The sequence below is a fragment of the Sinohyriopsis cumingii genome, chromosome 9 (genome assembly GCF_028554795.1).
Source record: "Sinohyriopsis cumingii isolate HCF-2022 chromosome 9, ASM2855479v2, whole genome shotgun sequence".
Taxonomy (NCBI): Eukaryota; Metazoa; Mollusca; class Bivalvia; order Unionida; family Unionidae; genus Sinohyriopsis; species Sinohyriopsis cumingii.
Window position 1 is genome coordinate 75,563 of NC_142969.1, and position 27,818 is coordinate 103,380.

Sequence of the window (27,818 nt, forward strand, 5' to 3'; positions counted from 1 at the left end):
AATAAATCGTCAATTTTTGTAGCTACGTTGTTCCATTCACCTTGACATTCTTTTGTCATTTTCTAACCCGGTGGTTGTGTATATACATGTTGTGGTATATGCAAGTGGTTGTGTATATACAGGTGCATGTGTATATACAGGTATGAGTAGGATATTATTCAGTGAATAGCCCAATATAATGAAACTCAAATAGTTTTGCACTTGAAACCACTAGCTTTGAGACCCTGTCGGCTAGACAACGCTCCAGGAATTCCCCATTTTCAATGTGCACCCGTGTGTGTTTTCAGTCCAATAGAACTCAAAAAGTGCTTGGCCTTCACAACCTGTCAAGACTGTACTACAAAATTTATAGACTGGTTATCTGTTTCGGTATAATACACAAACATCACCCGAAAGAGTTGGGTGGGTCAGTCAGTTCATAATGTGTAGCAATCTGCGGCTTCGAGATTAATGGGTTTAAGTTTGAATTTTATTTTTTGTTAATTGTTTGTAATTAGGGTAAAGTAAGTAAAGTTTGAGCTCTAATTAATTTACCATTTTTCGAAATAGACACTTTTCATGTTTACGTTAGTAGGTAAATTGTGGATTTTACAACACACGAGGACTGTAAGGCTATAAATCATCACAAACAGGTTATACGATAAAAACGGACAATCAAAAAGGCTTATCAACTAGCGACAGAAGTACAAATATGAGGGTTAGCGATCAACCAAGGATATATAGAGATCAACCAAGGATATATATATATATATATAGAGAGAGAGAGAGAGAGAGAGACAGAGACAGAGACAGACAGACAGACAGACAGAGAGCTATGCACTGCAATACGTGTCCTCAGCAAATGGGGATCCCCTTTCGAGGGCATTTCGACGTTGACCGCAACACACTCTATTTCTTGTGTGAGGACAGAATTGATCAGTCTCAACCCGATACCGATTAGCGTTTCCATCACTCCTCTCTCTTACGGCAATTTCATTGCGAGGTTTCTTCATCCAACCTTGGTAATTAAATTAGTGCGGCTAGATCCTGTAATCCGGATTAATCCCAATGTAATCTGTGGTACAAAGCCATGATATTCTAATTCCACCGCTAGATTCCTTTTGCCTTTATGCCTGGACTCTTCTCACAGAGCTGATAACTACTGGGACCGTTTTTCGTTCTCCTGTGTATATCCACACATTCTGCCTTCCACCGACATATCCACTGCTACTTCTCGCACCTCATCTGCATTGTCTTTCAACATCATTATCTGTCTGGTCTTGGTCACATTGGACTAGTCCGTCATTGATGATAGTGGTAACTGAAGCTTGCTGACAGTACTGTACAAGCCGATACTACTGAAGCTTGCTGACAGTACTGTACACGCCGATACTACTGAAGCTTGCTGCAAGTACTGTACACGCCGATACTACTGAAGCTTGCTGACAGTACTGTACACGCCGATACTACTGAAGCTTGCTGCCAGTACTGTACAAGCCGATATTACTGAAGCTCACTAGCTCTCTCTTCCATCGTCGTAGAAATGTATCGAGTATTCTTGCAACCGCTTCTGTAAATGGGACTTGGTACACTACAAGTTTTAAAAGGATTCCTGTTAGAATACCATGCTGGTAATACCAGACATTGAATATTCCAGGAAGCCAAATCTTGTCACTGGATTCCATCCAGTTTTTGGAGTGTCGCTTAATGACTGCCACACTCTTACTGCCACATGCCGATACAGTAAAGTGCTTGCTCACTAAGTTTTTGTATTTATACCTCTCTAATTTCTACCCGTATCTGTCTTGCAGCTTCCCTATATTCAGAACAAGATTTCTTGACTTAAATAACATGAACTGCATCATGGCCCAGTTATCAGGTCTCCACGATCTTCTAACATCCATACCTTCAGGTATTGACTTGGCTGTAATTGTCATATCACCCATGAAGGACATTGTAGGAGGTTGCAAACTCCAGATGAAATAATTGGTTCTCGGCTCATCTTCTCTGCTGTCTTCACATAGATTCATTGAAGATAAAAATAGTACAGCCGAAATCGTGCAGCCAGTTATGCTGGCAGCTTCTAGTCTCTGCCATGATGTTGTGTTGTCTGACACGGGCGAAGCGCACTTTGAAGTTATCGAGGCAGTGGTGAAGCATGTCTCTGAACTTCTCTGACCCATGATACTTCTCTGTAGTGAGATTTGCCAACTTGTGTGGAATGCTAACGTGTGTTGGCGAGGCCTAAGCACAACACTCGAGAATGTATTTCGTCTGACGTCTGGCAGGGACGGCGACTTTCCTTCCACGTTTAAAAGGGTTAGTGTCCTGAATTGCCTAATTTATACCTCCCTTCCGAATAAAGCTTGATTGCTGATGAATTATCTTCCTTCCGAATAAAGCCATCCTCTGCATGCAGCCGACTCCCTGTCGACTTATCTCTTCTCCACATGAGCTTTATTAGCTTCCAAAGTCTTTGGGTTAGTCTTGGACAGCAACTGTTGACCTTGTATCGAGTATACTTTTGTCCAGGAGCTTGAGTCTAGATTAATGATCTGGTTTCATAAACTTCATGTATGAACTTCATTGGAGTTGTTGACACCAGAGGTCGTTTCATGTGTTTGGAAGTGACTTGAAATAACCTAGTTCGGATTGGGTTATATCACAACTGTTTTGGGTGACCTTGAATGACCCCGTTTTAAACTAGTTCACTAGCTTGGGCGTAAAATATATGATGTCACTACTTCTATGTGTCCATTTCTATTATTGGACATAACACTGCACGAGCATCATCCTTCCTTGATGATAGGCATGATCTTGGCCTAAGGCTTTCTTTCGGACCACTCCTAAACTCAAGTCCCGTCTCTTTAAATAATCCCTCTAAAAGTTGTTTGTTTTTGTAAATTTCTAATCGCATCTAACGCATTAAAGTTTGAGTCACGTGATATAAATGTCCTTGGACTGGTAGAGCTTACTTGATCAGTCCTTATTTCGAGGCAGCTCAGAACACAAGAGGATCGGATTTTGTGTCTTAGAGACGAAGATATTCTCCCATTTCCATACCTGAAAAGTTTCCAGAAAATCACTGTCGGACCACTTCCTTTTATTCTCATATAGTCCGACTTTTTGTCACAGGTAGGGGCCATCCATTTTGTACGTACACATGGAGGGGGTTAACCCAAATGCATACACTTGCGTGGGGGGGGGGTCTACTGATAATGTACGTACGCATAGGAAACGGGGGTGGGGATGAAAACTTGGTCGGCGTTTGAATTTTAGCGGACGCTAGACAAACTTTTTAAAGTTATGTAGCTTATTTTTTATGCAGCCAGACATTCATCTTCGCTGGACTATATGTTTTATTAAACACGTTAATATTACTATTCCTTGATCGTTTCTGCATGGATTAAATATAGGCCGTTCTATAGAATTCGGGGGTGGTCGGGGTCAAGCGTACGTACGCAGGTGGGGGGTGGTGTAAAAAAGTTCACATGTTTACAGGGAGTGGGAGGGATCAAGCTTTGCCAGATTTTTGCGTACATACTAAATGGATGGCCCCTTCTTGAATTTTTACTTTTGACATGATAAGTGCTATAAGAACATTTTTGGTGGGGTATGGGTACATACCGATATGGTCAGTAAGGGTAAAGTACATTTTGGTGGGGTATGGGTACATACCAATATGGTCAGCAAGGGTAAAGTACATTTTGGTTGGGTATGGGTACATACCAATATGGTCAGCAATAAATGAGTTGGGAAAAAGATTAATTTTGTAACCTTTACTGCCTGTAAGGCAAGCTCTGTAACTCGACTGTTTTATGCTTTCAGTGTATATATTGATAGAATTATGAAAGGAGCACTTGCAAGCAGTCATTTACAATAATGCATCAAGAAAGATTAGAAAATACCCGCATAGGACTATGGCAGTAATCCCCCTCGATATCAGTGGTTTATATATTATTTCCCTATAGCGTCATATATGATTCGTAAAGGCTACGTTCCTCTTTGTTTGCGGAAATTCACTAAAAGCCAATTGAGCAAACCACGACAATGTTAAGTTCGGCTTTGCATTTTTAAAACATTGCTCAGTTATACCTAAATCAAATCATGACACTTAGCTTACAAACTGTTATTTCTAACGGTGCCATGGAGGTTGCAAAAATTAACACGTATAAGTGTGTGTGTGTGTGTGTGTGTGTGTGTGTGTGTGTGATTTAGGTTTAACAATTTTTCGGTCACATTGCTACAATGTCTGCAGTGTGACACCTTATAGTGATGTCTAGCACTGGGGCATCATGCCGCAGACATGTAGCATGCTGTCCCACTCATTCACATTATCCTGACACCAGGCCGACCAGTCCAAAACTAACCTCTTAATGTTAAGCGCCTAGCGAGGCAACTGTTAGTACCATTTTTTTTAAGTCTTTGGTATGATTCGGCCGGGGTTCGAACCCACGACCTCCTGCATCGGAGGCGGACTCTCTAACCTCTAACCACTAGGCCACCGGAGCGGTCAACACGTATAAGTAAGTCTACATGAAGTCTTCATATATATATATATATATATATATATATATATATATATATATATATATATATATATATATATATATATATATATATATATATATATATATATATATATATATGATGAGATGGAGAGACTTGTGGATAGATACATGTATACATACTTCAGAGAGAGGAAATACTAAGGTCTCACTGGACAGTTTATCTGGTGAATTTTCATCCAACGATGACCAATTACAGAAAAATGAGAATAATTTTACACTGAAGATACAAATAAAAACAAACTTATGATTTGTATAGAAAGCATGCATGTAAGATTTTGACTGCAGTAATCAGGTTAATTCCTGATGCAACTGGTGGTTTTTATACTGAACCAACACTGCCGCCAACCCCTAAATTTTACATTCGTTTTTGACAAGAAATAGCTAATTTGAATATTTTTCTGTGACAAAGCAGCTAAAAGAATCAGTATGTGCCTTATGCATGAATAAAGTTCACTAGTACTATAACAAATTAGCATACTTTTCATCACCCCTCAACCATCTAGATTTTTAGATATTTACCTCTGTAGCAGACACACATAAATACGTAAGCCAAGTCGACACCTCATTTGCAGCCCAAGTTACGCATTTGATCTCCAATGCAAATCTAACTGTGACAGGCAGTCACCAACAAGCCAACCCATTTCCAAGCCTAACTCAAAGTAAATCTGAACCACATTATAGATTTAGCTTATGTGTGAATTTATAAATGCTAGGCTTGTGATAATTAGGTTCATGCCTTCTACCTTAAAAATTGGGGGGGGGGGGTGTCAAAATACGAAACTATCCAGTGAGACCTAAGGTCAACAGTGGTGAGAGTGAGAGACTTTCCTCAATTTTTAATGCAGAGATAGAACACATTTCATCATCGTTTTCGATTACCTTTCCGCATAGAGGGCATGGGAAAATATTTAATCTGGTATTATACAAACATGGGAACAGTAGTCTGTACTGTTTGCTGCCTAGTTGTTGTTTGCTGCCTTGTCATATAGGTAAAGAGAGAGCCATGAAAGGGCAAATAAATCACTCAAAACTGCCATGCAGTAACCCATTTCCGAATGGCAGTTTCAATAAACTATTTAAAATGTTGAATAAATAAGAGAGCCGTATCAGGTAAAGTAGTGGGGGGGGGTCCAAATTTTCAGTGTGTCCCTGACTTTCTCGAAAGGGCACCAAAGCAAACGTCCACGTGTCTATTTAATCAAAGTGTGCATAATGCCATATAAACGTGCGCAAGAATAAAACGATGGTCACATTTCAAGTGCGAAATGATTGTATGTTTGTGTGTGTACATTTTAGCGGGGGTTGGGGGGTCCTGATACCCCTCCCGCCTTCGGAACCAGCTTCAATGAAACCACGCATGCGGTAAGTTTAAGAAAATGACGAGTCTTTTTAGATTGATACTCTGCATGTAGTTAGTTTTAAATATTACTTTTCTTGTCCGGTTGTTACCAAGGTCATTTATATAAATGACTTGTCTTGCTAGATTGATACTATGGGCGAGGTCAATTATATAAATGACTTGTCTTGTTAGATTGATACTATGGATGAGGTCAGTTATATAAATGACTTGTCTGGTTAGATTGATACTGTGGGCGAGGTCAATTATATAAATGACTTGTCTTGTTAGATTGATACTATGGGCGAGGTCAATTATATAAATGACTTGTCTTGTTAGATTGATACTATGGGCGAGGTCAATTATATAAATGACTTGTCTTGTTGGATTGATACTATGGGCGAGGTCAATTATATAAATGACTTGTCCTGTTAGTTTTATACTATGGACGAGGTCAATTATATAAATGACATGTCTGTACAACAGACGCCACGAATAATGCCAATTAGAAGAGTATAGACGAAACTGCTTCATTTTTTCAGGGTCAAAGGTGGCGGAACACTGTAGAAATCTTCCCAGGTCTTCTTATTTTGTGGATGAACTTTTTCAAGATGCTGAAACAATGAGTGAGGAATGTGAGTATGGTTCATCCCCAGTAGGCCACACCAACACATAATGTTATTCACACCAACACATCATGTTATTCACACCAACACAGCATGGCATTTTCCCTTTCAATCAGTCAATCGATAGAATGCAGGTAAGAGTAAATTTCCTTCTCAGTTTCATTTGCATTACTGTGGATAATTGAAACGCCTGTGTATAAATATGGTTAGGGTTAGGGTTAGGGTTAGTGTATAAATATGGTTATAAAATGAAATCCTCATTACCATGCAGATCATATTTATATGGATGTCTTTTTAATGTGCCAATTCAAAGCAATGTCAAAACTTAGATGCTTTTAAATCCGTTCTTCCTGAAGCACTTAAGTACTAAAACCTCACATCTAATTTAAGATCCGCTTCAATTTTGGTAAGTCGAAACTATGTACAACTTTGTCAACAACTAGACAATGGTGTTTTTGTAGCGCTTCCAGGAAATTCTATACGAGGATATGTTAATCAGTGCTACTAACCTTGACAAAATGAAAAACACTTTTTTGTCGTATATATGTTGTTGTTATTATCAACAACATAATTTATTTTGCAAGGGGTTTCATAATGTTTATTTAAACAAGCTACCCACCTTCGTCTCTCCAGTTCCAGACCCAAACGCTTGGTCCGTGGATGTACTGTCATTCATTTGGGAGGGACAGAGGTGATATGTCTCAGTGATCATTAAAGGAGAGCGCCTTCAACCTCTGAGCAACCCGGGGCCTTAGATCACTCGGCCACCCGGGGCTACGCGAAAAATATAGACCCAAATCAGGAGGCGCATTATGACAAGCTTACAGTTCGGACCCTAATTTATCAGATCATAATGATAACAAACGTACAGTTCGGACCCTAAATCTATCAGATCATAATGTCAACAAGCTTACAGTTCGGACCCTAATCTATCAGATCATAATGACAACAAGCTTACAGTTCGGACCCTAATCTATCAGATCATAATGACAACAAGCTTACAGTTCGGACCCTAATCTATCAGATCATAATGACAACAAACTTACAGTTCGGACCCTAATCTATCAGATCATTATGACAACAAACTTACAGTTCGGACCCTAATCTATCAGATCATTATGACAACAAACTTACAGTTCGGACCCTAATCTATCAGATCATAATGACAACAAACTTACAGTTCGGACCCTAATCTATCAGTAGTGAATGGGGTCACCCTACGTACAATGGGAATTAGCATTACAGGGACCCCTGGGTCACTCTACGTACAATGGAAATTTAACATGGCGAAAAATCGTGGGTCACTCTACGTACAAGGGGAATTTAACATGGGAATAAATCGTGGGTCACTCTACGTACAAGGGGAATTTAACATGGGAATAAATCGTGGGTCACTCTACGTACAAGGGGAATTTAACATGGGAATAAATCGTGGGTCACTCTACGTACAAGGGGAATTTAACATGGGATTTTTTTAAAAATTTTTTTAAAAAAAGGGTAGGCAATTCAAAGACTATCTCTTTTCGAGAAATATGGCTGGCCCTGAAAAGGGCCTTTGGGTTTTTCTTCTTCTTCTTCTTCTAACTCCTCCACTTCTTCCACCAATTCCTCACTTTTTCCATTATTCCTTTCTTCTTCTTTTCCTCCTCTGTTATCCAGTCAGGATGGCCCATCTCTCTAAATTTCTGTTGGATCTTCATCCAGTTGTTATTCAATCTTTCAAACTCTAATTTCTTCTTCTTAATCTCTTCTTCCTTTCTCTCTTTGCTCCATTTTTCTTTTATCTTCATCACTTCTACTTTCATTACCTCTCTAATTAGTTCTTCTGCTTTTATCAACTGGTTACAACCCCACTTTACGTACCACCAGTCAGTCCAATAAAAGATATTTTCTAGGAAGCTCCTGACTTCTGTGATGTGATCCAAGGCTTCCTTTAAAGTACCTACTCTCACGTAAGGTGGGTCAATGAATCCTCTGATTCTTTCTACTTCTTCCTCAATCATTCCCCCTATTTGATCTTTTGCTACTCCAAGATTCTTCACATTGTTCAGGCTACCTTCAAATCTTCCTTCCTTATTCAATCTTTCTACTACATAAGTTCCATCCATGATCCAAAAATAGCTATGTCTCAAATCGTTAAATAATTTTGTCACCTCCATCTTCTTTGTTTATTCCTATAATGGTTTGAACGACGAATATTGTGAGTTCTTATACGAAAAGCGCGGACGTGATGGAAAACATCCCCCAAGACATAAAATTAATCTTACCTAGATCATGACCCAACAACGCGCTTACGTTAATAAAAACATCCCCCTACTTTCTCATTTCATATAATAAAACCCTAACTATACTCTTCACATACGCTAAGAAACCCATAATCTACTATTCACACTAACATACCTGAGCTCTTACAAACACAAACACACAAACACACAAACTCATACCCTCACATTTTTATTAAAAAAGAGTTAGTGTTTATATACACACTACTCTACCTACACACATTGGCAAATTGATCGTTATTTCTTTTCTAGAGTATTGGGTAGCCCTTAAAAGGGCTGTTTTGTTTGGAACTTCATGGGCACCTGGTTAATGGTGGCACCTTCCAGGCCTGGCGCCACATACGCATCTTATCCCCCAGTTACTTTTTACCTTTTGGGGGGAGAGAGCAGAGGCAGGATATGTTGCTTCAGAATCCCAATTTTCGCTCTCCGGGATTTTGAAATTTCTTCTCTCCTTTTCCTCCTCCTCTTCTTTGTTTCTTCTTTCCTCTTTATATCTTCTTTCTTCTTCTTCTTTATATCTTCTCTCCTCCTCTTCTTTGTTTCTTCTTTCCTCCTCTCTTATCCTTCCCTCCTCGACAATGGCTTCCGCGGCCAGTTCATTTAATATGCGCCTGGCATATTCCAGATGCACATGAAGCTCCAACAGTTTCTCAAGTCTCGTGTTCATTTTTTTGGTGTTGATCAATCAACAAGGGTAGCTGGACTGCCTAACGACTTTCAATTTATACTGAAAGCGCGGACGTGAAGGAAAACATCCCCTAATAACATAAAATTAATCTTACCTAGATCATGACCAAAAAACAACAACAACGCGCCGACCTAAAAGAAACACTCGCTCACTTTTTTATGCTACCCATCACTATTTTAAAATTTTTTATAAATCACTTCAATTGACTATTCACATACTCAAATCAATCCAATCTAACCCCAAATATACACCTCAAACAGCCCAAAAAACTAACATCATTTTAATCTACTATCCACACCAACCTACTTTATCACTTACAAACACAAACACACCAACACATACCCTCACAATATCTTAATAAAGAGTTAGTGTTTATTTTCACACTACTCTACCTACACACATTGGCAAATTAATAGTTATTTCTTTTCTAGAGTATTGGGTAGCCCTGAAAAGGGCTGTTTTTTTGTTTTGCTATGGCATTCTTTTTTAGTTTCTAAGAATGCGATGTCCTCTGAGGATAGACTTTCTGGCGATAGGTCTGCTTCTTCGGAAAGAGAAGAAGAATTCTTTGGTGTCGATACGACAATCGACAAAGCCTCTGTCAGCTTCAGGTTGCTGCTGCTGCTGTTGCTGCTGTTGCTGCTGTCTCTGAAGTCTGTACTTCTCTGTCCATTCTTCTTTCTCCCTGTTCATTTCTTCTCTGAAGAGCTCTTCTATCAGGTCTTCAGTGATTTTTAACATTCTCACATTCTCTATTTCTTCTGGTTTCGGTATCAGACTGTGTCTGACCCTATGCAGATTCACGTAGGCTTCGTTGAGCTTAGCTAGTTTGGAGCACATCTTCTTAGGAGGATGAGTCGACAATGGATGGCTAGACTGGGAACAACCCGGTTCTTAAAGTGAAAGCGCGGACGTGAAGGAAAACATCCCCACACGGTTTTCGAGCCGCAACGTTCATGAGAGGGATAGTAAGAAATGAAAGAGCATCAATTCAACATTCTTATAGCTAAACAAACCACAAAGGCATTTTTTTCTAAACACAACATTTTTTATTCAAAAAATCACTTAACACTAAACATCAACATTTTTAACAATAATCCAACATGATAACATCAAACAATTTTTTTCAAATCACAAACACTTTTTTTCTCAATGAACGATCTACTTTAAACAGGGCTGACAACGTTGTGAATGAAATTGTGATTTCCACTGTTGGAAATCATTAGGCCATTGATGGACACTACGTTTCCTAGCTTGAGACAAAAGATAAGCATAATGGTCACAAAACCATCGATCTACTTTCACATCGTTTCTAGCAGAAGAACGAGGATCAAAATGAGTCACTAAATGTTCTAAGGAATAGCCCAGGCTGCGATGATGCAGAAAATACACACAGTACTGTCCACACACCAAGGAATCTGTGCCTTGTAATTTCACATTATTGAATCGGGTGGTTTGAGCATTTCTTCTCATAAAGTCGATGATATCGTCTTCCAAAGGGGGCAATCCGTACGAATCGAAATATTCCACACATCCTTCTTGAGGAAAGTAGACGGCTACCCAGTGGGTTCCTGGGAGATGACTTTCGTCCGTGTTGATCACGTAAGCTTGATGGTCTTTAGGTTTGCGATGAGGGAGTTCATCTTTAGCACAGACGACAGGATTCCAAGAAGCCGTATACGAACTGTGGTTCAAAAGGTAATAAAGTTCCCAGGTATCCATTGTTTTCTGTGTTGTTTTTTTCTTCTTCTTCACAGGTAATAATAAGTTGTCAATTCGATCCTGACTTTTTGCTTGAAAATGTCTGACGAATAAACGGTTATTCGTTCTGTTTCCTCACTCTGATTCAGGAGAGCTTCGATACGATGGATCTCTTGAGTGGTTAATGGTGGACAAGAATGTTCACGCAAGTCTTTATACCACTGGTGCAACACGTCTTTGTTTGAGATGAGACTCCAAGCTTCGTCCAGATACTCGTCCAATTTTTCTTCTTGACTCAACATCAGGCATTTATCGTGTTGAATTTGACTGGGATGATCGTTTTGACATCCATAACAATTTTTCTTGATCAATTCCGTCATTTTGTCGACCAAGTGTTTGGCAAAACAGGAGACTAAATGGGCTTCTTGTTCTGGCCATCTCGACTTCATCATGACAATTTCTTCGTCTTTGTCTTGGGATTCTCCTTCCACGGTCTCCTCACATTTCATGTCCAAAGTTTCTTCACTAGGTAAAGAGGGATAACAGTCTTCCATGGCTTCTAGTAATCTAGAATGACTTCTCTCAAACTGTTGATTTCTATCGTATTGTCAAATTCTGCATACAGGATCACGTTCAACGTTGGATCAGCAGGGTCTCGATTTGCAAACTGAATTTCCACACGAATCTGGCCAGATTTTATAGGGTGGAAATGTCCCTCGTCGCTGCCTTGGTCTGGAGTGAAATCGAAAGCCCACAAAGCGTAGCCTCCTGCATAATCTTCGTACGTAATACCGTGACTGGTATTGGTTCCTAACTGTCCGGTGGCTTCGTACAGGGACAAGTACGATCTCAAGTAATTGTTCTGGGCAAAGTTAGGCTCAAAGGGTCGTGTACACAAGGTCTTGCCGTCACGACTGACTTCGATTTTGGACACGCTAGAGTGTCGAAACTCAAAAGGATTTTCGTTGTGAAGTCCATTGAAAGCTGAATTCCTGACGATACCAACGATCAAACGCTTGGGTAACTGTCCTTGGAACAGATGATCTTCGATCATGGATCGCTGTCCAACAGGAATGGTGAACGTTTTCACTTCCACACGTCTTATGGGATACTTGGCGTTCGTTCTGCTCAACGTCTGACTGATGTCGTTTCCCACTTTAGGTAACACTTCCACACGGCGTACGTAAAGTCTGGCTTCTTGGATAACAGTTTTGTATTCGTTGGCATGGGCCATCAAATGGAAAGCGGCAGTGCTACGATTCAGTCTCAGGCGAATATCAACTCCGTTCAGTAAATACTTTTCTTGTAACCACATGTCCAAATGCAAACGATCCATCAGTTCTAAACTACGTCCTTGCAAAATTTTAGTTCTACGTGTGTTAAACCCCACATTGTGAAGACTGTCATCTTCTGTCAGGGCTGTGTCGTTAAACGTGCCTATCGTGTCAGGTTTCCATACCACGCAAGCATCCAGATGAGTATTCTTGGCTTCTTTTCCGTACGTCAAGAGATTTTCCAAGTAGGCACGATATGGGTAAGTATCCATGCTGCTGCTGACCAGTTTGTTATTCAAGTACAAGTCCACTTCGCTGAACAAGGAATGCATGAAATTGTTGACGGGCGCTACCCTATCATTGGCTCCAGGATTGGTGTTGTCAGTTTTGATCACTTTGACTTTCAAATACAGGTAACTGCTATTCAGATCGATGTAATCTTCGGGTTGTCCTTTGATTTCGAACTCGATGGGAGCGGAATCCGTCAAAGAGGAGACGGGATGAAATTCCACCCACTGGGATTCTTGCATCGTCATCATGGTGGGGGGCATGGCAAACATATCCAGTTCCGTCTTGGAACAAGCACATGACTCTCGGTGCATCATTTTTTCTGTGTCTCAATAATCGAAAACGTCTAAGTCTCGAACGGTTCTTCTTTTCTTGGCTTTTCTAGCTTGAAGTCTGGTGAAAGGGTGTTTTCTTCGTCGTCTCTTTCTGCCTTGTCCTTGCTGAATGCCTGACTCGGTAGCGTGCAGGGCATTTATAGGTGTGTCTCGTCGGCCTAAAATGTCTTTACCCGTTTGCAGCAGGACATTTTTGCCTGCCCTCATGAAGGCTTCTTTAGGGTTTTGTTTGTCGATGATGACATTTTGGAGAAATTCTTTGCCTTGCGTCAGTGCCGCATCTTTCAAGGCGTGCAATCCGCGTGTCACCATCGGTTTCAACACCGGGGCCACCGAACGAAAGGCCGATTTTAACATGTCTCCTAAACCGTGTCCTCGCTGTCGTGCAACCCCTTGGTACACTGGATACATGACTTACTTACGAATCGTGAGAGAACCGTTTTCGAAAATGGAGTTTCACCGTGACTTTTCCTTTGGTAAATGGAATATTTTGTCCCAGATCTCCTTTTATAGTAATGTTGACCGTGTCCAAATACGACTTGCTGACTGGCAAATAGTGAGGATGGACAAATTCGCGGTGGACGTGGTAAGTGTTTCCACCTTCCTCGTCAGCGTTCGCGGCAGAATCCACTTTGAAAGGAATGACACGCAGTAACGGTACGGAGGTGTGTCCCACCACGTTATACTCCACCACATCGGAGTACACGAACATCAAATTCAGTCCTTGGTTCAGTTCTACTGGGGTACGAAATAACTTGCTAAAAGACTCGTTGTCGTAAACGATGGGTAATTCGTTGTTCTTGAGTATGCTCATTCTCAGGTTCATGTCTCCGCCCAACATGTCAAACAATTCAGGACAAAATAAAATGGACATGATTTTACTCCGCTCAAATCTCATCGAGAAGCGACGAGCTACTTTGTGGTACTCCATGGTGACACTTATTTTGGCATGCTCCAAAGCTTTCCCAAACACGCCATTAAACTTGGCAGCTATGACGTTGACCAAATGTTGACCACTGAAATAATAACCTGGGGGAATTAAAAAGTGGTAGGTCCATTTTTGAGTTTTCTCATTATAGATTTTATTGTCATACGTGACTTTCTTATTCAACTCCTGTTGCAATGACTCGTCATGAACTTCCACATTAAAAAAATTTTGATTGGGGATGACATTGAGGACTTGGGTCGGGTGAATGATTTCCACTAAAGCCACTTCCCAATGGGCTTCGTGATCTAAGGGGATGGCCTGAGGTAATTTGGCCGTGTAACAGCACAACGTGTTGTGGGGAAACACCTCCATGGAACTGTCACTGGGTAAGGTTAAGTAAAATTGGTTTTGGTGACTCATAATTCCAGAGTTCTGTGGCTGTCCGAGGGAATATTAGTGGATGTCAGAGGTGTGTCTCCGCCCAAAATGGGGTTCTGGTTGTGGTTGTTGGAGTGGTGACTGGCACTGGCACTGGACACAACGTTCCCGTTCGAGGAGAATTTCAGGGAGGGATTGGGAAGCAGGTAACCGATGCAGCTGCTCAATAAAATGGTCCACAATTGTTTGTCTCCTTGTTGCAAACTCAAATTGGCGATGGCTGCCCCGATGACACAATACACCACGAAGATTTGGCAGAAAAAGACGATTTGCGTTTTAGGCACACGTTCTCCACACCACACCCACAAGGGTTGTTTTTGTAAATCTTGCACAGAAGAACTAGGGGAAGAAGGACTGGTCGACGTAGCTGCGTCTGATGTGTGAAAGGGCATGATGGTCACTTCTTCTTTTTATAGTCGATGACTTGCGAAGCGTCGATCCAAGAATCGAAACTGGGTGGATATCCTTTCCAACGTACTTTGACTTCTTTGACACGTCGTTTGCCCACTTTACGGGTTCTGCGTTCGAGAATGCTTTCGATGTCGTACACGTCGTCTTCTTTTTTGGTGACACGTTGTAACTCGGGCAAATAAAACGTTCCTTTGAGTACTTCTCCGTTCATGTCTTCCAATTTATAGACGGCAGGATGACGGCCATGTACTCGTCCAGTGACGCGAAACAGTTCGGTCGTCCAGTTAGGTAAGTAACCTTTGTCGAAAGTGCGTTTGGTTTTGCCAATGCGCACCCAATCTCCTACGGTCAACTCTCCACTTTTCTTGGGGACAGCCCTCGTCGGGGACGTACCGAACAGGCGCTCGAACACCAACACTTCGTTGTCGGGAGTCACGTCTTGCGGGGCACGTCCGATGCTTCGATGGTAAGATTGGTTGTACGCTTGCACCAGGTGCGGTAAGATGTCGATGTACTTCAGAGTGTGGTGATGCGTAAAATATTTCCACATGCGTTCTTTCAAAGTACGTTGAAAACGTTCCACGATGCTGGCTTTGGTTTCGGGATTCTCGGTGGTAAAAAAATGAATGTCACGTTTCTTTAATTCTTTTTGGAAAGCTTGGTTCAGAAATTCGGTGCCTTTGTCCGTTTGCCATCGAAGAGGGCGACGACCGCTTTGTTTCAACACCCGTTGCAGGGCTCGCACTAACTCGCTGCTGGATTTGGAAGTCAAGGGCACGACCCAGGCAAATTTGGAAAAGACGTCGATGACACAAAACAAATATTTGTAACCACGATTGTAGCTGGCCAAGTGAGAGACATCGGCTAAATCGGCTTGCCATTGATGATCGATGCCTTCCACTTGGGTGCGACTTCTGGCAAACTTGCGTCGAATGGGTTTGTGTAAAGTGTAGGTAGCTTGTTCTTGTAACCATCGTTGCACTTGAGGTAAACGGAGACTTTTCAGCCGCGTTTTGGCAGCACGATACAATTTTTGAACTCCTGCGTAACCTGCAGGATGCGAGGGATCGTAGTAAATGCTGGCTAAGACTTTTTCCATTTTTTGTGTTGGTTGATGTGTTAATAAGGCACCCACTCTTGGAAGAGGCTACTCTTTTTCTCTTGGGGTATTTTCTTGGATTGCAAGGCTTTGCGTGTGCGGCCAGCAATAGGTGTCGAAGAGGAGGAGGATGTCTGAGCAGGGGATATCGGTTCTTGTTTCACTTCTGTCTTCACTTCTGTCTTCACTTTCTTTTTCTCTTGTGAGGAAGAAGGGGTCGCCATCATCTTTTTAATCCATCCAATTCTGGAGGTAGGTGGTGTTGTTAACTTGCGTACTTTTTCTGGTGGAGTTAGAAACCCTTCCTCTTCTTCTTCTCCTTTTTCTGTCTTGACCACTGGTACTGGTACTGGTACTGGTGATGGTGCTGGACTTTTCATCAAGGTCTTAAAATCTTTTAGAGTGGGTAAAGCTGTTTCGTCTAAAGCTTTCTGGTGAAAGAGTTGCAGTCGTTGCAAGAGTTGACCATACTTTTGCGATTTTTCTGTTTCGGACAAATCTTGGCGATCCATCAAGGATTGCAATTCGTGTTGTAACTGGGACATCTCGCTCAAATTGGGATTGGGAGGTAAATGCGGGGTGCGTTGTTCTTGCCACCGATGGTATTCCATCCATCGTTTGTAAGGCACTAAAGCTAGTTTTCGTCCTTCCATGGGGTTGTCAGGGATGAATTCTGAGATCTTGGGACTTCCGAAGGCCTTTTTATCTTGCTCCCATCAGTCCTCCCAACATGGTTCCCAAGACTCCTTTTAGTATGGGGCCTAACAAGAGAGGTAAAATGCCTCCACGTTGGACCAACATCTTCTTTTTTTGACGAATGGGAATTTTCTTTTGAACCATTTTCCGAAGAACGTGACGATGTTTGCCTAAGCATTGTTTCTGGTGTTTGGACAAAGGGATCGTGCCTTTCAAAACGTTCAAACAACATTCGCACACGGTATCGATGACCTCTTTGGAGGCCGTTTGAATGAGTTTTTTTCGTAGGGGTGGAGAAGCTTTGGACAGGACAGATAACAGGTCCCCATGTGTGGCTAAACGTGGTGGCAGTCCTTTCCTTTTTTTTCCTTGGGGTTTTCTGGAGGGTGACATTTTTGCTTGTGGGTTCCGGGACATTCACCGAACAGACACTAACGTCGATGACTTAACGCACACCCTTTTATCTTTTTTTCTGGGACTATCGCTTTGTCATAAAGGTGACAATGTTTTTCCGAAAATCGCCAAGGAATCCTCCCCTTTGTTGACGCCTCTTTTTCTTGGAACGACTGTGTCTTTTTTTAGGGTAACGTCGATGCTTGGCTAAGCGCTTTGTCGGATGACGCGTCTGCCTTTGTCTCTTTCTTTTGTGGCTTCTTGGAGGTGACATCTTTTACAAGTTCACTGATACCCCCGACTTGGTCACAGGTCTTTTTATACTGGAACTCGTCGCCACTGATTGTCTTTACGTTTTATCAGTTTGAGGACAGGCATGACACGTCGTGCAGGGGTACGTAACGGACTAAATCGAGCCAGTTCTTGCTTGGACAAATCCAGTAAACTTTGTAACATGCCCGATCTTTCATGGACTTTGATTTTGGGAGAAGGTACTTTGTGAGCAGCAGCCACTGCCGCTAAATTGGAAGGTCCTGCCACTGGGGAAGTTCTTTTGGGGGTCATCAACGGAGAAGTTCTTGGTGTGATCAACGTCTCCAAGTACTCTTCAGTTCCTGGTGACATCAACGGAGAAGTGGACAAACGTGAGGCTGCCGGAGACGCTGTGGCAGGTCGTGGCTTGCGAGTGTAAGGTTGCGTCCTGGCCGAAGTGCCTCTCTTGCGACTAGTTTTCTTCTTCTTCTGTGGACTTTTCTTTTTCTGGGGACTTTTTCTCTGTTTCTTTTTCTGGGGGCTTCTTTTCTTTTTCCGGGGTGATGGTGGTGGTGTCTGGTAAGAGGAGGGTCCTGCCACTGGAGAAGTTATTCTTCTTGGGGACCTGGTCTTTTTCTTTTTCTTCTTGGGGCTTCGTTGGACTTTTGTCTTGGGGATAACTTTGGGGGCATTAGGATCCCATCTTAAGAGTGAGCGAATGATGACCCCTCCTAGAGTACCGCTCCCTCCAGGTTTCAAAATGATTTGTTTTTTGGTTTGAGTGTCGATGCGGGGATCGGCCAGTTGGACCAAAGCGACTTTGTTTCGATCGAAAAAGCGTTGGGTTTGATGAGGAATCTGAATGATTCCTTGGAGTAATTGACGTGCCGTCACCGTGAACCATCGTAAGACTTCTTTGAGACTAGCTTCTAAGACACGGGCTCGTGTTTGTGGATCTTTTTCTCGGCTGATGCCATACAAGGCACGAATCAATTTGACGGGAAGATGCGACTGAAGGGACGTCATGTTCACACTGTGTGAGACAGACGAAAAAGGGTCTGAGGTTTTTATAGATTTTTTTCATGGGGAGTGAAATGAAGTCGAGGACGGAGACGTGTACAGGACAGGCCCTCCGTCTTGGCACCAGTGGTGAAACAAGTGGGTACGAAATCGCAAATCCTCGGGGGTCGTAGGTTTCAAATCGACGAGTAAATAGGCGTGTGGCGTTTGAGTGGCATCGTCGTACGCCTGAGTCAGCCAAGGCGTTCCTAACTGTTTGGCTAAGACTTGCACTTGCGATTTATCTCGAGGGCTTTTAAACAAGACCACGTAATGCGCATTGAGACTGATGGTGCGATGGGCTTTACTTTGTTGAAACAAATTTTGGGTGATGTAAACGACACTGGCATTACGGTGATGCCCTTTGCGCGTAAACCACAATTTAATTTCTTCTTCGTCTTCTCCTAACATGTCGTCGAAAATGACCAAATGGGTTAGACGGGAGTCAGAGACGATACCGTCGTCTTCTTTAGGAATGCCTTCCACAAACACGATGGAATCGCCTTGACTTTCTCGCAAGAGGCTGTACGCCGATTGCCACTCTTTGTAACACCACACGATCCGTTGAGGGGGCCGATCGATCAAATGATGTTTATGTTCGATCAAACGTTTGACGAATTCGGTTTTGCCTGAACCGCTAGGTCCAGCAATGAGCATGTTAAAGGGATGGCGAAGATACAAAGCCTCCCAACTGGCACGATCTAAGTGTTCGTCGATGACTTTGACAGTAGAGGAAGAGGGAGCAGAGACAGCAGAGGTAGCCATGGTATGAGAAATGTCACTTGTGACACAAAAAACAAACAAGACAAGAGTTTATATACTTTTTCAGAACACGTTTATTGAATGTTTTTTTTCAAATATGAACACGAAAGACAAAAATACATACAACCCAAATAGTGATGTACAGGAATATAAAACACAGCAAAACAATCAAAGTGAAATATAAACAAGTGTCTGTACAACATGTTTTGGGTAACGAAGATGTCCTAGGGACAGTGTGTAATGTTCTTACAGTCTCTACTTGAGGTATTGTCACACAAGTGTCCTCCCGGAATGACCTTTCAGGCATGTCCATGACAGTCCTGTCCTGAAGCGAGTGGTTGTTCTCGGTGACGGGTTCTTCTGGCACCGTCACTAACACAGGTTGAAAAGTAACTTTTTTCCTTGAACAACTCTTGTGCATACTGGGCCACTTCTTGGGTCCAAACCTCAAAACCCCCCTTTTTCCAATCACGAACATCTGTCCAATGAGGGTGTAAGTCACAAGCTACACACACATCGTCATACACGTCTTGGGTCGCTAAAAGTTGACGAATCTTTTTTTCCTGTTGAGGTCGAGAAGTATCCAGATGAAAACGCAAGGCTTTGAACAAAAGGAGTTTTTCGTGACCATTTAAGGCCATGGAGGTGGTAAGTACTGATCGTAAAGAGTCCACAAAGAATCGGCTGGTAAACGAAATCCCAGAAAACAAGTCACTAAGACACACACCACTTGTCGTCCAAAATTGAATGGATACAGTTCTTGTAATAATTGATGGTAATGATCCACGGTTTGAATATGGTCATTGAGTTCCTTCCACGGAATCTGTTGGATGACATGTGACATAAACCGTGGCATGGCAACCTCTTTTTATATTCTCTTTTTTTCGGATGCAATAGACGTACTTTCTAGCCAGAGATCTTCGTTCTCCAGTAGGGAATCTAAATCTTGCATACTGTAACCGAAACGTCAGAGTTCGTTTAGGTGTTTCCTCTTCCTCTAAGTAGATTCCACGTAAAATATGTTTGTAATCCTTTAACTTGTCTTCCTCAATGCGTTGCACTAGGTGAATCTCGAAGTAACCATAATTATGAACATGTCGATCATTAGCGACCTCAAAGTGTTGAACAATGTCTGACCATTGAAAGAATTTCTGACGAATCAGTTCTCTTATACCATTCAGGTACCAGTGGTTAAAGATCTGGTGACGTAACGGATGCAATTGTTCTTTACGTTTGACTTGTATTTTCACCAGCTCTCGGTAAATGCGTTCTCTCAACTCCACAGGCAAAGCACGAATGTTCTCTTGTAAAGTATCCATGAATAGGTCATACTAAATCCTCTTTGGTCTGACACAAGAAATGTACTCTTTGCACAAACATGGTTTCACTTCAGTGTCGAATTTAAATCGTTGAGTCACTAATCTACACATTACAATTCGTTCAGAAGTTTCCTCTTTCACCAAGTTGACATTGTGTGAAAGATGTTGGTAATTCGTTAACTCTTCCTCTGGAATTCGATGCAGTACGTTTACAATGTAGTAGATAGAATCGTCAATACCAAACCATTCCTTTTTATAACCAGGAGGTCGTTGATCAATGTCTGTCCAATGGAACACTTTCAATTGAATCAGTCCTTGTATAGCCTTCAGGTACCAGTGGTTCAAACACCGGTGACGTATCGGATGCAATTGTTCTTTACGTTTCACTTGTATTTTGACCAGCTCTCGGTAAATGCGTTCTTTCAACTCCACAGGCAAAGCACGAATGTTCTCTTGTAAAGTATCCATGAACAGATGATTATGGTAAAAAGTTACTTCAATGTCTCGGTCCCACTAAGGGTAAGTAATGACAATTCGGTGACCATCGAGCATGTTCAACGAAGGCCGAATCTTGCGGTTCCCAGTGGTGAAGTGACACACCGCAACTGAAGCACTTGACTTTATCTCCTTCGCCCAAGTAGAAAAATCCGGCTCTGGCTAATTCTTCGGGGGTCGGTCCTCCCAGATACTTTGGCCATTTTCCTTTGAACGATTGAAGACGATTTTCAAAGTCGCAGTATTCCGACAAACGCACAGGAAACGAATATTCGTTTTTCACAGGTTCGTTTCGATGAGGGTTGAGTGACATGGGTAGGAGTTTGCTCAGGGCTGGATGACATCCGTAGGGAGGTAAACGTGAAGGTCGACATTCCCCTTTAAAACGAAACCCAGTAAAATGTCCAAGAGGACGAGCAGCATCGCTTTCGCATCCCACAGGTTTGACACGCACAGCATCACTTTCCATGACAGGGGTAGGGGTACTAAAGTTCCCATGATGCTTTACGGCATCGCTCAGGTCACAAGGTACAGCATCGGTCCCATCGCAAGGCTCACAATCGCACTCGTCTGCAAACTCCGTTACGCAATTACAATGGTAACCACATGGACAATCGCAGTTTCCTTCCGGACATTTTCCGTCGCAATGCATGGGTCTTATCCATCCAATATTAGTCACACTAGAGGAAGATACAACTTTTTTACAATCCCCAAACTGGAACGATGTCTTTTTCAAAGTATTCATCTTGTTCGCTCGGTCTTGGTAGTCACAATGAACTATCGATCTTGCCTAGGGTTCCTTTTTTATATACAGACCAATACCGACGTGACCGTACGGTAAGGTGAAATGATTGGGAAGTCGAACTCGCTTCTGGTATACAATTTGATAGACTTTTTCCAAGGGCCGACTGACGATGTGGTGAGTGGGTAAACGTACAATTTTGTTCGGTTGGTAGGTGGTCACTTTAAAGTTTCCATCCTCTCCCGATTGCAAGGCTTCTTTCAATACCCCAAAGTTGACCACTCGACTGGTACGATAATTCAGAGTCAGTCCTTTCACTTTGCACGTCGTGTGCACTTCTCCTTGTTTGTCACGGTATTCGTAGCCGTAATTTTTGGGACCGCCACTGACGAAACTTAGAATCTTGTCGTCGGGATGTTCGTCTGTCCAGGCTCCTAAACGGTCTCCTTCGATGTTAGGGTGATGTTGAATCGGGTGATGGATGTAAATGCAACTGTCCGTGTCAAAGTACAGGACGCGTTCCCCTAACAGTTCTAAAGCTTCGTACAATTTTAAGCGAGCATGGGCTGTCACGTAAGCCGCAATGATGACATTTCCAAAAGGGTCGTCTTGTACAAAGTCCAGATCTTCTTCGTAATTGACCAAGATTAAATTCTCTCGAACGACGTCCACGTGTTTCATGTATTTGGTTTTATCGTGAATCATCTGGAAGTAGCGGGAAGGTTCTGTCAAATATTCCGTCTTGGGTAAACACGGTCGTTGTGCCATTTTACCCCACAAGCAATTTAACATCACTTTGGCAAACGATCGCCTGCCTTCGTTTTTCTCGATGTGGTCTAAAGTGATGCCTTCTTGTTCCCGGTATTTCTCTTTGAATTGTATTTGGTCTTCGGGAGTGTGACACCAGGAAGGATAGCCGCTGGCTTCTTGCTTCAGTTTCAAAAAGGCATCCACGTAGTCGGCGAAAATGCCTTTCTGAGTAGGGTCACCCTTGTGGTATTGTTGTGTCTTGGGAAAGTGGCAAATTTCGTACACTTCTAACAGTTGGTATCCCATGTCCAGAGCTTTGAACAATTCTACGCTGACCCAGGTTCCCGTCAAGGCACGTTCTTCCTGGGTGTGCTGACAAGGTTGGTCTTGGTTGCACGTTTCGGCACAAGTACGGCACAAGGGAAACATCAGTTTGCCTTGACAATGGTGAGGTAAGACGGGATGGTATAGGTTCGTGGGAGGCAAAACTTTGCACTTGATCAAGCCTTCGTATTGTCGAATGTTTTTCAGGTCGATGTGTTCCGTCAGCAATTGTGGGTGCCCTACGGGAAAACGACAATATTTGCACACGTAGGGATACAGCGAACACACGTCCAAGTATTTGATTTCTTCTCCTTTCTCTTCGTCGGCTTGGTACAGCAAACAGGTGGCATTGGTCCTTCCTCCGTACAAACTATCCCTCGGGTTCAGCGGGTCCATGAACTGGTAACTTTCCACGAGGCGTTTAAACTCGGGATCGGTTTTCATACGGTGATCGTACTCGTGTTCCCACATTTCCACCACTTGGTATCCTTCCTGTTCTAACTTTAGGCGTCGCTGACAAGTGTCCTGGTACAAGTCTTCCATGGTTCGTTGCAAAAACTGATTTTTAGTACCACGGTCAGGGTAACAGACGGGACATCCGTGAAATAAGCAACCGTTAAACTCGTACACGATCTTGGGGTTTTCTAAGTCCCAACCATCGACCGAATACGTTCCGATGGTCTTTTCGCCCCCTCCGTTGCGGGCATGCTGAATCCACTTGTCTTCCTTGTCGCACAAGTAATGTAACCAACGTAGGGCTTTGACCGAGTATTGACGCTTGACATAGTGGGTCGTTTGAGGACTGATGACAGCCACGGTCTTTTCAGGCATGAATCGTTGGCGGTACACTAAGGAACACGCTTTGGCAATGGTGCAAGCTTCTTTCAAAGGATCGACCCCTCCGTGTTCCATGAACAGTTCTCGAAATTTTCCACAGCAACGTCGTAAAATGTCCACGTCGGAACGACAATACTTTAACATTTCTTCCTGAAAGTCGAAAGGGTCCGAGGCGTGAGCCTGGTACCAAGCGTAGAAAGCTTCTCGTTGTTCGGTACGCATGTTGTCGGGGTCGTAATAGTGAGCCTCAGGCAAATGGGGTAGAACGGCGTGTTGATTGGCTTCCGTATTGAAAAAGTGTGGAAAGTACCCTTTAGCCATTTCTGTCATTCCAAACGTTTTAGGCATTCGACTCAAAGGCATGGCCAAATAGCTCATCGAATCTTTAAACTGTACTTGTCCCACTTGCATGAAAATGATTTTGGCTCCGTTCAAAGTCACTTTAGGACGCTCGGTACCTTGTTCCGTATAGTACCTCAAAAGAAACTGTCCATCGTATCCGGAGAAATTGTGAGCCATCACCGTGGCATGACGATGACAATCTCCGTAACGTTCGATGTCCTCTTGGCTCCACGTCTTGTCGATGGGGTCTAAGACCCATTGTGCAAAATCGGCTAACGTGTTTGGTCCCCGAAAGATTTTTTCACGTCCTCCAGGAATCTTGCTGCAGTGAGGGCAATGACTGAAGATAGGTTCTTGAATGCACTTCTCGCACGCTCGATGAGCCACGCAGAAATTAGGAATGTGAATGCCAGTCTCTTGCATGCATTCGAAATCGAAAAAGATGAAATTGCCTTTCTTCTTGTGACCGTCCTCTTTCTCTGGTGGGGGTTGGTATTTTTGCACGTAGCATTCGTGTTCCAAGTCCACGATGTGGTGACAAATGTGACATTTTTTCTTTCCTCGACATACGTGTGCCTTGACACTATTGGTACGTATGACTTGTTCACACGTAGAGCACAATCTCAGCAGTTGACAAGCACATTTCTTCTGTGAACCTTGCGTCTTCAAATGTTGTTGGTAACAGGTAGGGCTGACAAACGTGCGCAGACAAGTGGAACAAGGCACTGGTTCTTCGCTCAGACAGGGTGGAGAGGCCAAACATCCTGAGCATTTCCATCCACAATGTTTGTGTTGCTCTCGATTATTATAACCATAGTCACATTTCTCACAATAATAAACATATCTCAGGAATCCAGTGATACTGGTAATGGTATCGAAATGGTCATCGTGATGATAAAGGTGAATGTATTTTCCGTCCTTAAAATCTTGGCCTCGAAACAATAGAGGCCCGCGCATTTCTTGAGGGTGCACTTTCAAGGTGTATCGTGGAGCTAGGACATCTTGCAATTTTTGCATCTCGGGAATGCCACAAGGTGTGTCTTTGGGCAGTCCGGCTTGTTGTAACAGGAGTTCTGCTTCGTTTCGTTGTTTGGCTCGGTCGGAACGTTGAATAGTGTTCCAGGTTCTTTTCCATTCTACCGTGTCGTTCTTGTTGGCATAGGTTCGTCCCACCACGATTGCACGGGCTAAACACATCTGGTCATGAGGGTTGTTAATTCGGACGAGACTCGTTTTGGTGTTGCGAAGGTCGTCCACCAATAACATCTTTTTGCGTCCAGTCCCTTGAGGAGGAGAGACGTGGGTCATGTCCAGTGTGGCTTTACCATCGGTGATGTCAAACTGATCATTAGATTGTTGTACGTGTTGAATCTTGTCCATGACTTTGGAAGCAGTTAATTCTGCAGGGGTGCTAAACTCGATCCAAACAGGGGATTTCAAACCGTCGTGTTGTATGGAAAGTCTCAAGCGATCGTCTTCTTTGGGTTGACATTGTCGCTTGAGTGCAGTGAGCAAAGAATCCCACACCTCAGTGATGAACCCTTCTGCTTTCTCTAACGGCACTTCAGCCTTGAAATCTTTAAACTTCACCGTGTATTTGTAAGCCGTGGTTCTAAATTTTCTAGAGGAGCGCTTTTCCGTCTCTCGAATGGAATAGTAATTTTCAGGGTTAACTAAGGGTGATGAACTTGGTTTAGAGGGTTCGGATTCTGGTTCACTCATGTCCTCTTCAAAATCACTGGCATGAATTTGTGCCAAGATCTCAGCCCTGGTACGAGGCGATAGATCACGTTTCTGCCTCTTACTTTCTTCTTCTTTCTTCTCGAATGAATGGGATCGTTTCATCTTGAAAGCAAAAAGTCAAATGACTCAAGTTCAAACACCATAAACTACTTTATAGTCATAGCAGACCAGCGTATATAAAAGGGTGTGTGTCTTGTCCTTTCACTATTCATTTCACTCTCGAGCCGAGCACAACGATGGAAGAGACTGACCAGATGGAACGTTTCGTCAGAGCTTTGCGAGGGGTCATTAGAAAATTCTCTTCAGACCAGCCTACGGACTACTCTCCTTCCTTTAGAGATAAAAGTCAAGATACTTGCTATATCTGTCAGAAGAAAGGGCATTGGTCTTCAGAGTGTCCAGACCGTCAAAAAAGAAAAAAAACAGGGGATAAAAGAGACAAAAGTCAAGATACCTGTTATTATTGTAATGAAAAAGGACATTGGTCTCCAGATTGCCCAAAAAAGAAACAAGAGGAGTCAGAAGAAAAGAGGAATTCTTCAGAAGAAGAGAGGGATTCTTCAGAGGAAGAGAGGGATTCTTCTGAGGAAGAAAGAAGACAGGTGAAGAAAAAGAAACAGGAGAAAAAAAGAAGAAGGGAAGAAAGCGAGGAGGAAGAACAGGAAAAGAGTGTGAAGGTGAAGAAATTCAAAAAACAGAGAGACTAAAAAGGAGAAAAGAAGAAATTAATGAACTTTTTATTAAAGTGTTGTGTTATAAATTGTGAATTGGATTGTAAAAAATGGAGAAAAGAATAAATGAATGATATAAGGTAAGTGTCTTTGAGTTGTGATTTTAAAATAAGAAGCTACACTCACGCACTCATACACAGACACGTACTAAAAGGGTAACATGGGTGAGTTTTTTTTGAGTTATTGGCAAATTGAAATTGTATTTCTTTTCGAGAAATGTGGGTGGCCCTGAAAAGGGCCTTTTTTCTTCATGGTGTAGGGGTGAGTTTAAGCAATCAATTTTAACTGCCTTAAGCCTTTGCCACGGCCAAGGCCTACTTCTGGACTGCGTAATGTTGATGATGATGATAATGATTGGGTTGAAATCACTAAGGGTGGTACGGTAGGCTTAGTCACAGGGTTGACGTGTTTAGCTCGGGAAGGTCGTATTCTCTTCGGTCGTGATAAAGAAGTCTGATACATTTGTTTCAGACTTCTTAACTCCGCTAAAATGTCCAACAGTACCGTGACCGTTTGATTTTCACCCTCTTGTTTCTTTGCTGCTACTTCTTCTTGCTGTTGTTGCTGTTGTTTTTTTCTTACCTCTTCTTCTTGTTGCTGTTGCTGTAGGAGAAAAGTCTGTTCCGCTTCCTTTTGTCGTTGTATAAATTTCTCCAATTCTTCTTTCTGTCTCTGTCTAAAATTCTCCACTTGCGGTAATGAAGAAAGTAACGAAGGTTCCGGAACAAATTCTTGCGAGGAGAGAAAATCCACAAAATCCCAATTCACCTCTTCTGAAAGTAAGTCCGGGTTCCCTTGGGCAGTCTCCCCTGCTGGTGCACCCCACTGGATCGTTTTCTGAGTTTCCGTCATGTTGAATCACTGTCGCATAGATTGACTGCACACAAGCGCTAGCGAATCTATATTGACTACGTGACGTCACAGACTGCTCTCTTCGGATTGGATGCGGCTGGCTGAATTTTGTAACGCGTGTTCGGATTGGTGAATGAACTCAATCCGTTTCAATCCTTTCTGTCCCTATAAATAAGCGCCGTTGACTGCATTGATTCACCTGTTCTCGTCGCTTCAAGATGTGGACTACAGTTGAGTCATCCACCCTTGTGTCTTCCATGATGTTTCGGACAGACTTGCTCATGTATGTCCGATCGAAGTGGACCGTTGTCCACAGGACAAACACCAGCCTGTGGATACGTAGGATCTACGTTGAAAGACAAGGATGCCTAAAAAGAGTGCTGATGTACGGACCAACAGTGAGACGTAGCCTAAGAACAAGAAGAAGACCAATGCGGTGCCATTTATGTTAATGAATACATTAACATAAAACCCAAAGGCCCTTTTCAGGGCCAGCCATATTTCTCGAAAAGAGATAGTCTTTGAATTGCCTACCCTTTTTTTAAAAAAATTTTTAAAAAAA

At 42.6% G+C, this 27,818-nt stretch overlaps 1 protein-coding gene across 1 annotated transcript in view; it reads left to right on the forward strand.

The window, feature by feature from the left end:
* LOC149791148 (zinc transporter ZIP4-like) overlaps positions 1-27,818 on the forward strand; it is a 104,327-nt gene that overhangs the window by 20,798 nt on the left and 55,711 nt on the right. Inside the window, exon 4 of the mRNA XM_089969596.1 lies at positions 6,429-6,521. Within this exon, the coding sequence (XP_089825722.1) occupies positions 6,429-6,521 (93 nt within the window). The remainder of the gene's footprint in view (positions 1-6,428; positions 6,522-27,818) is intronic.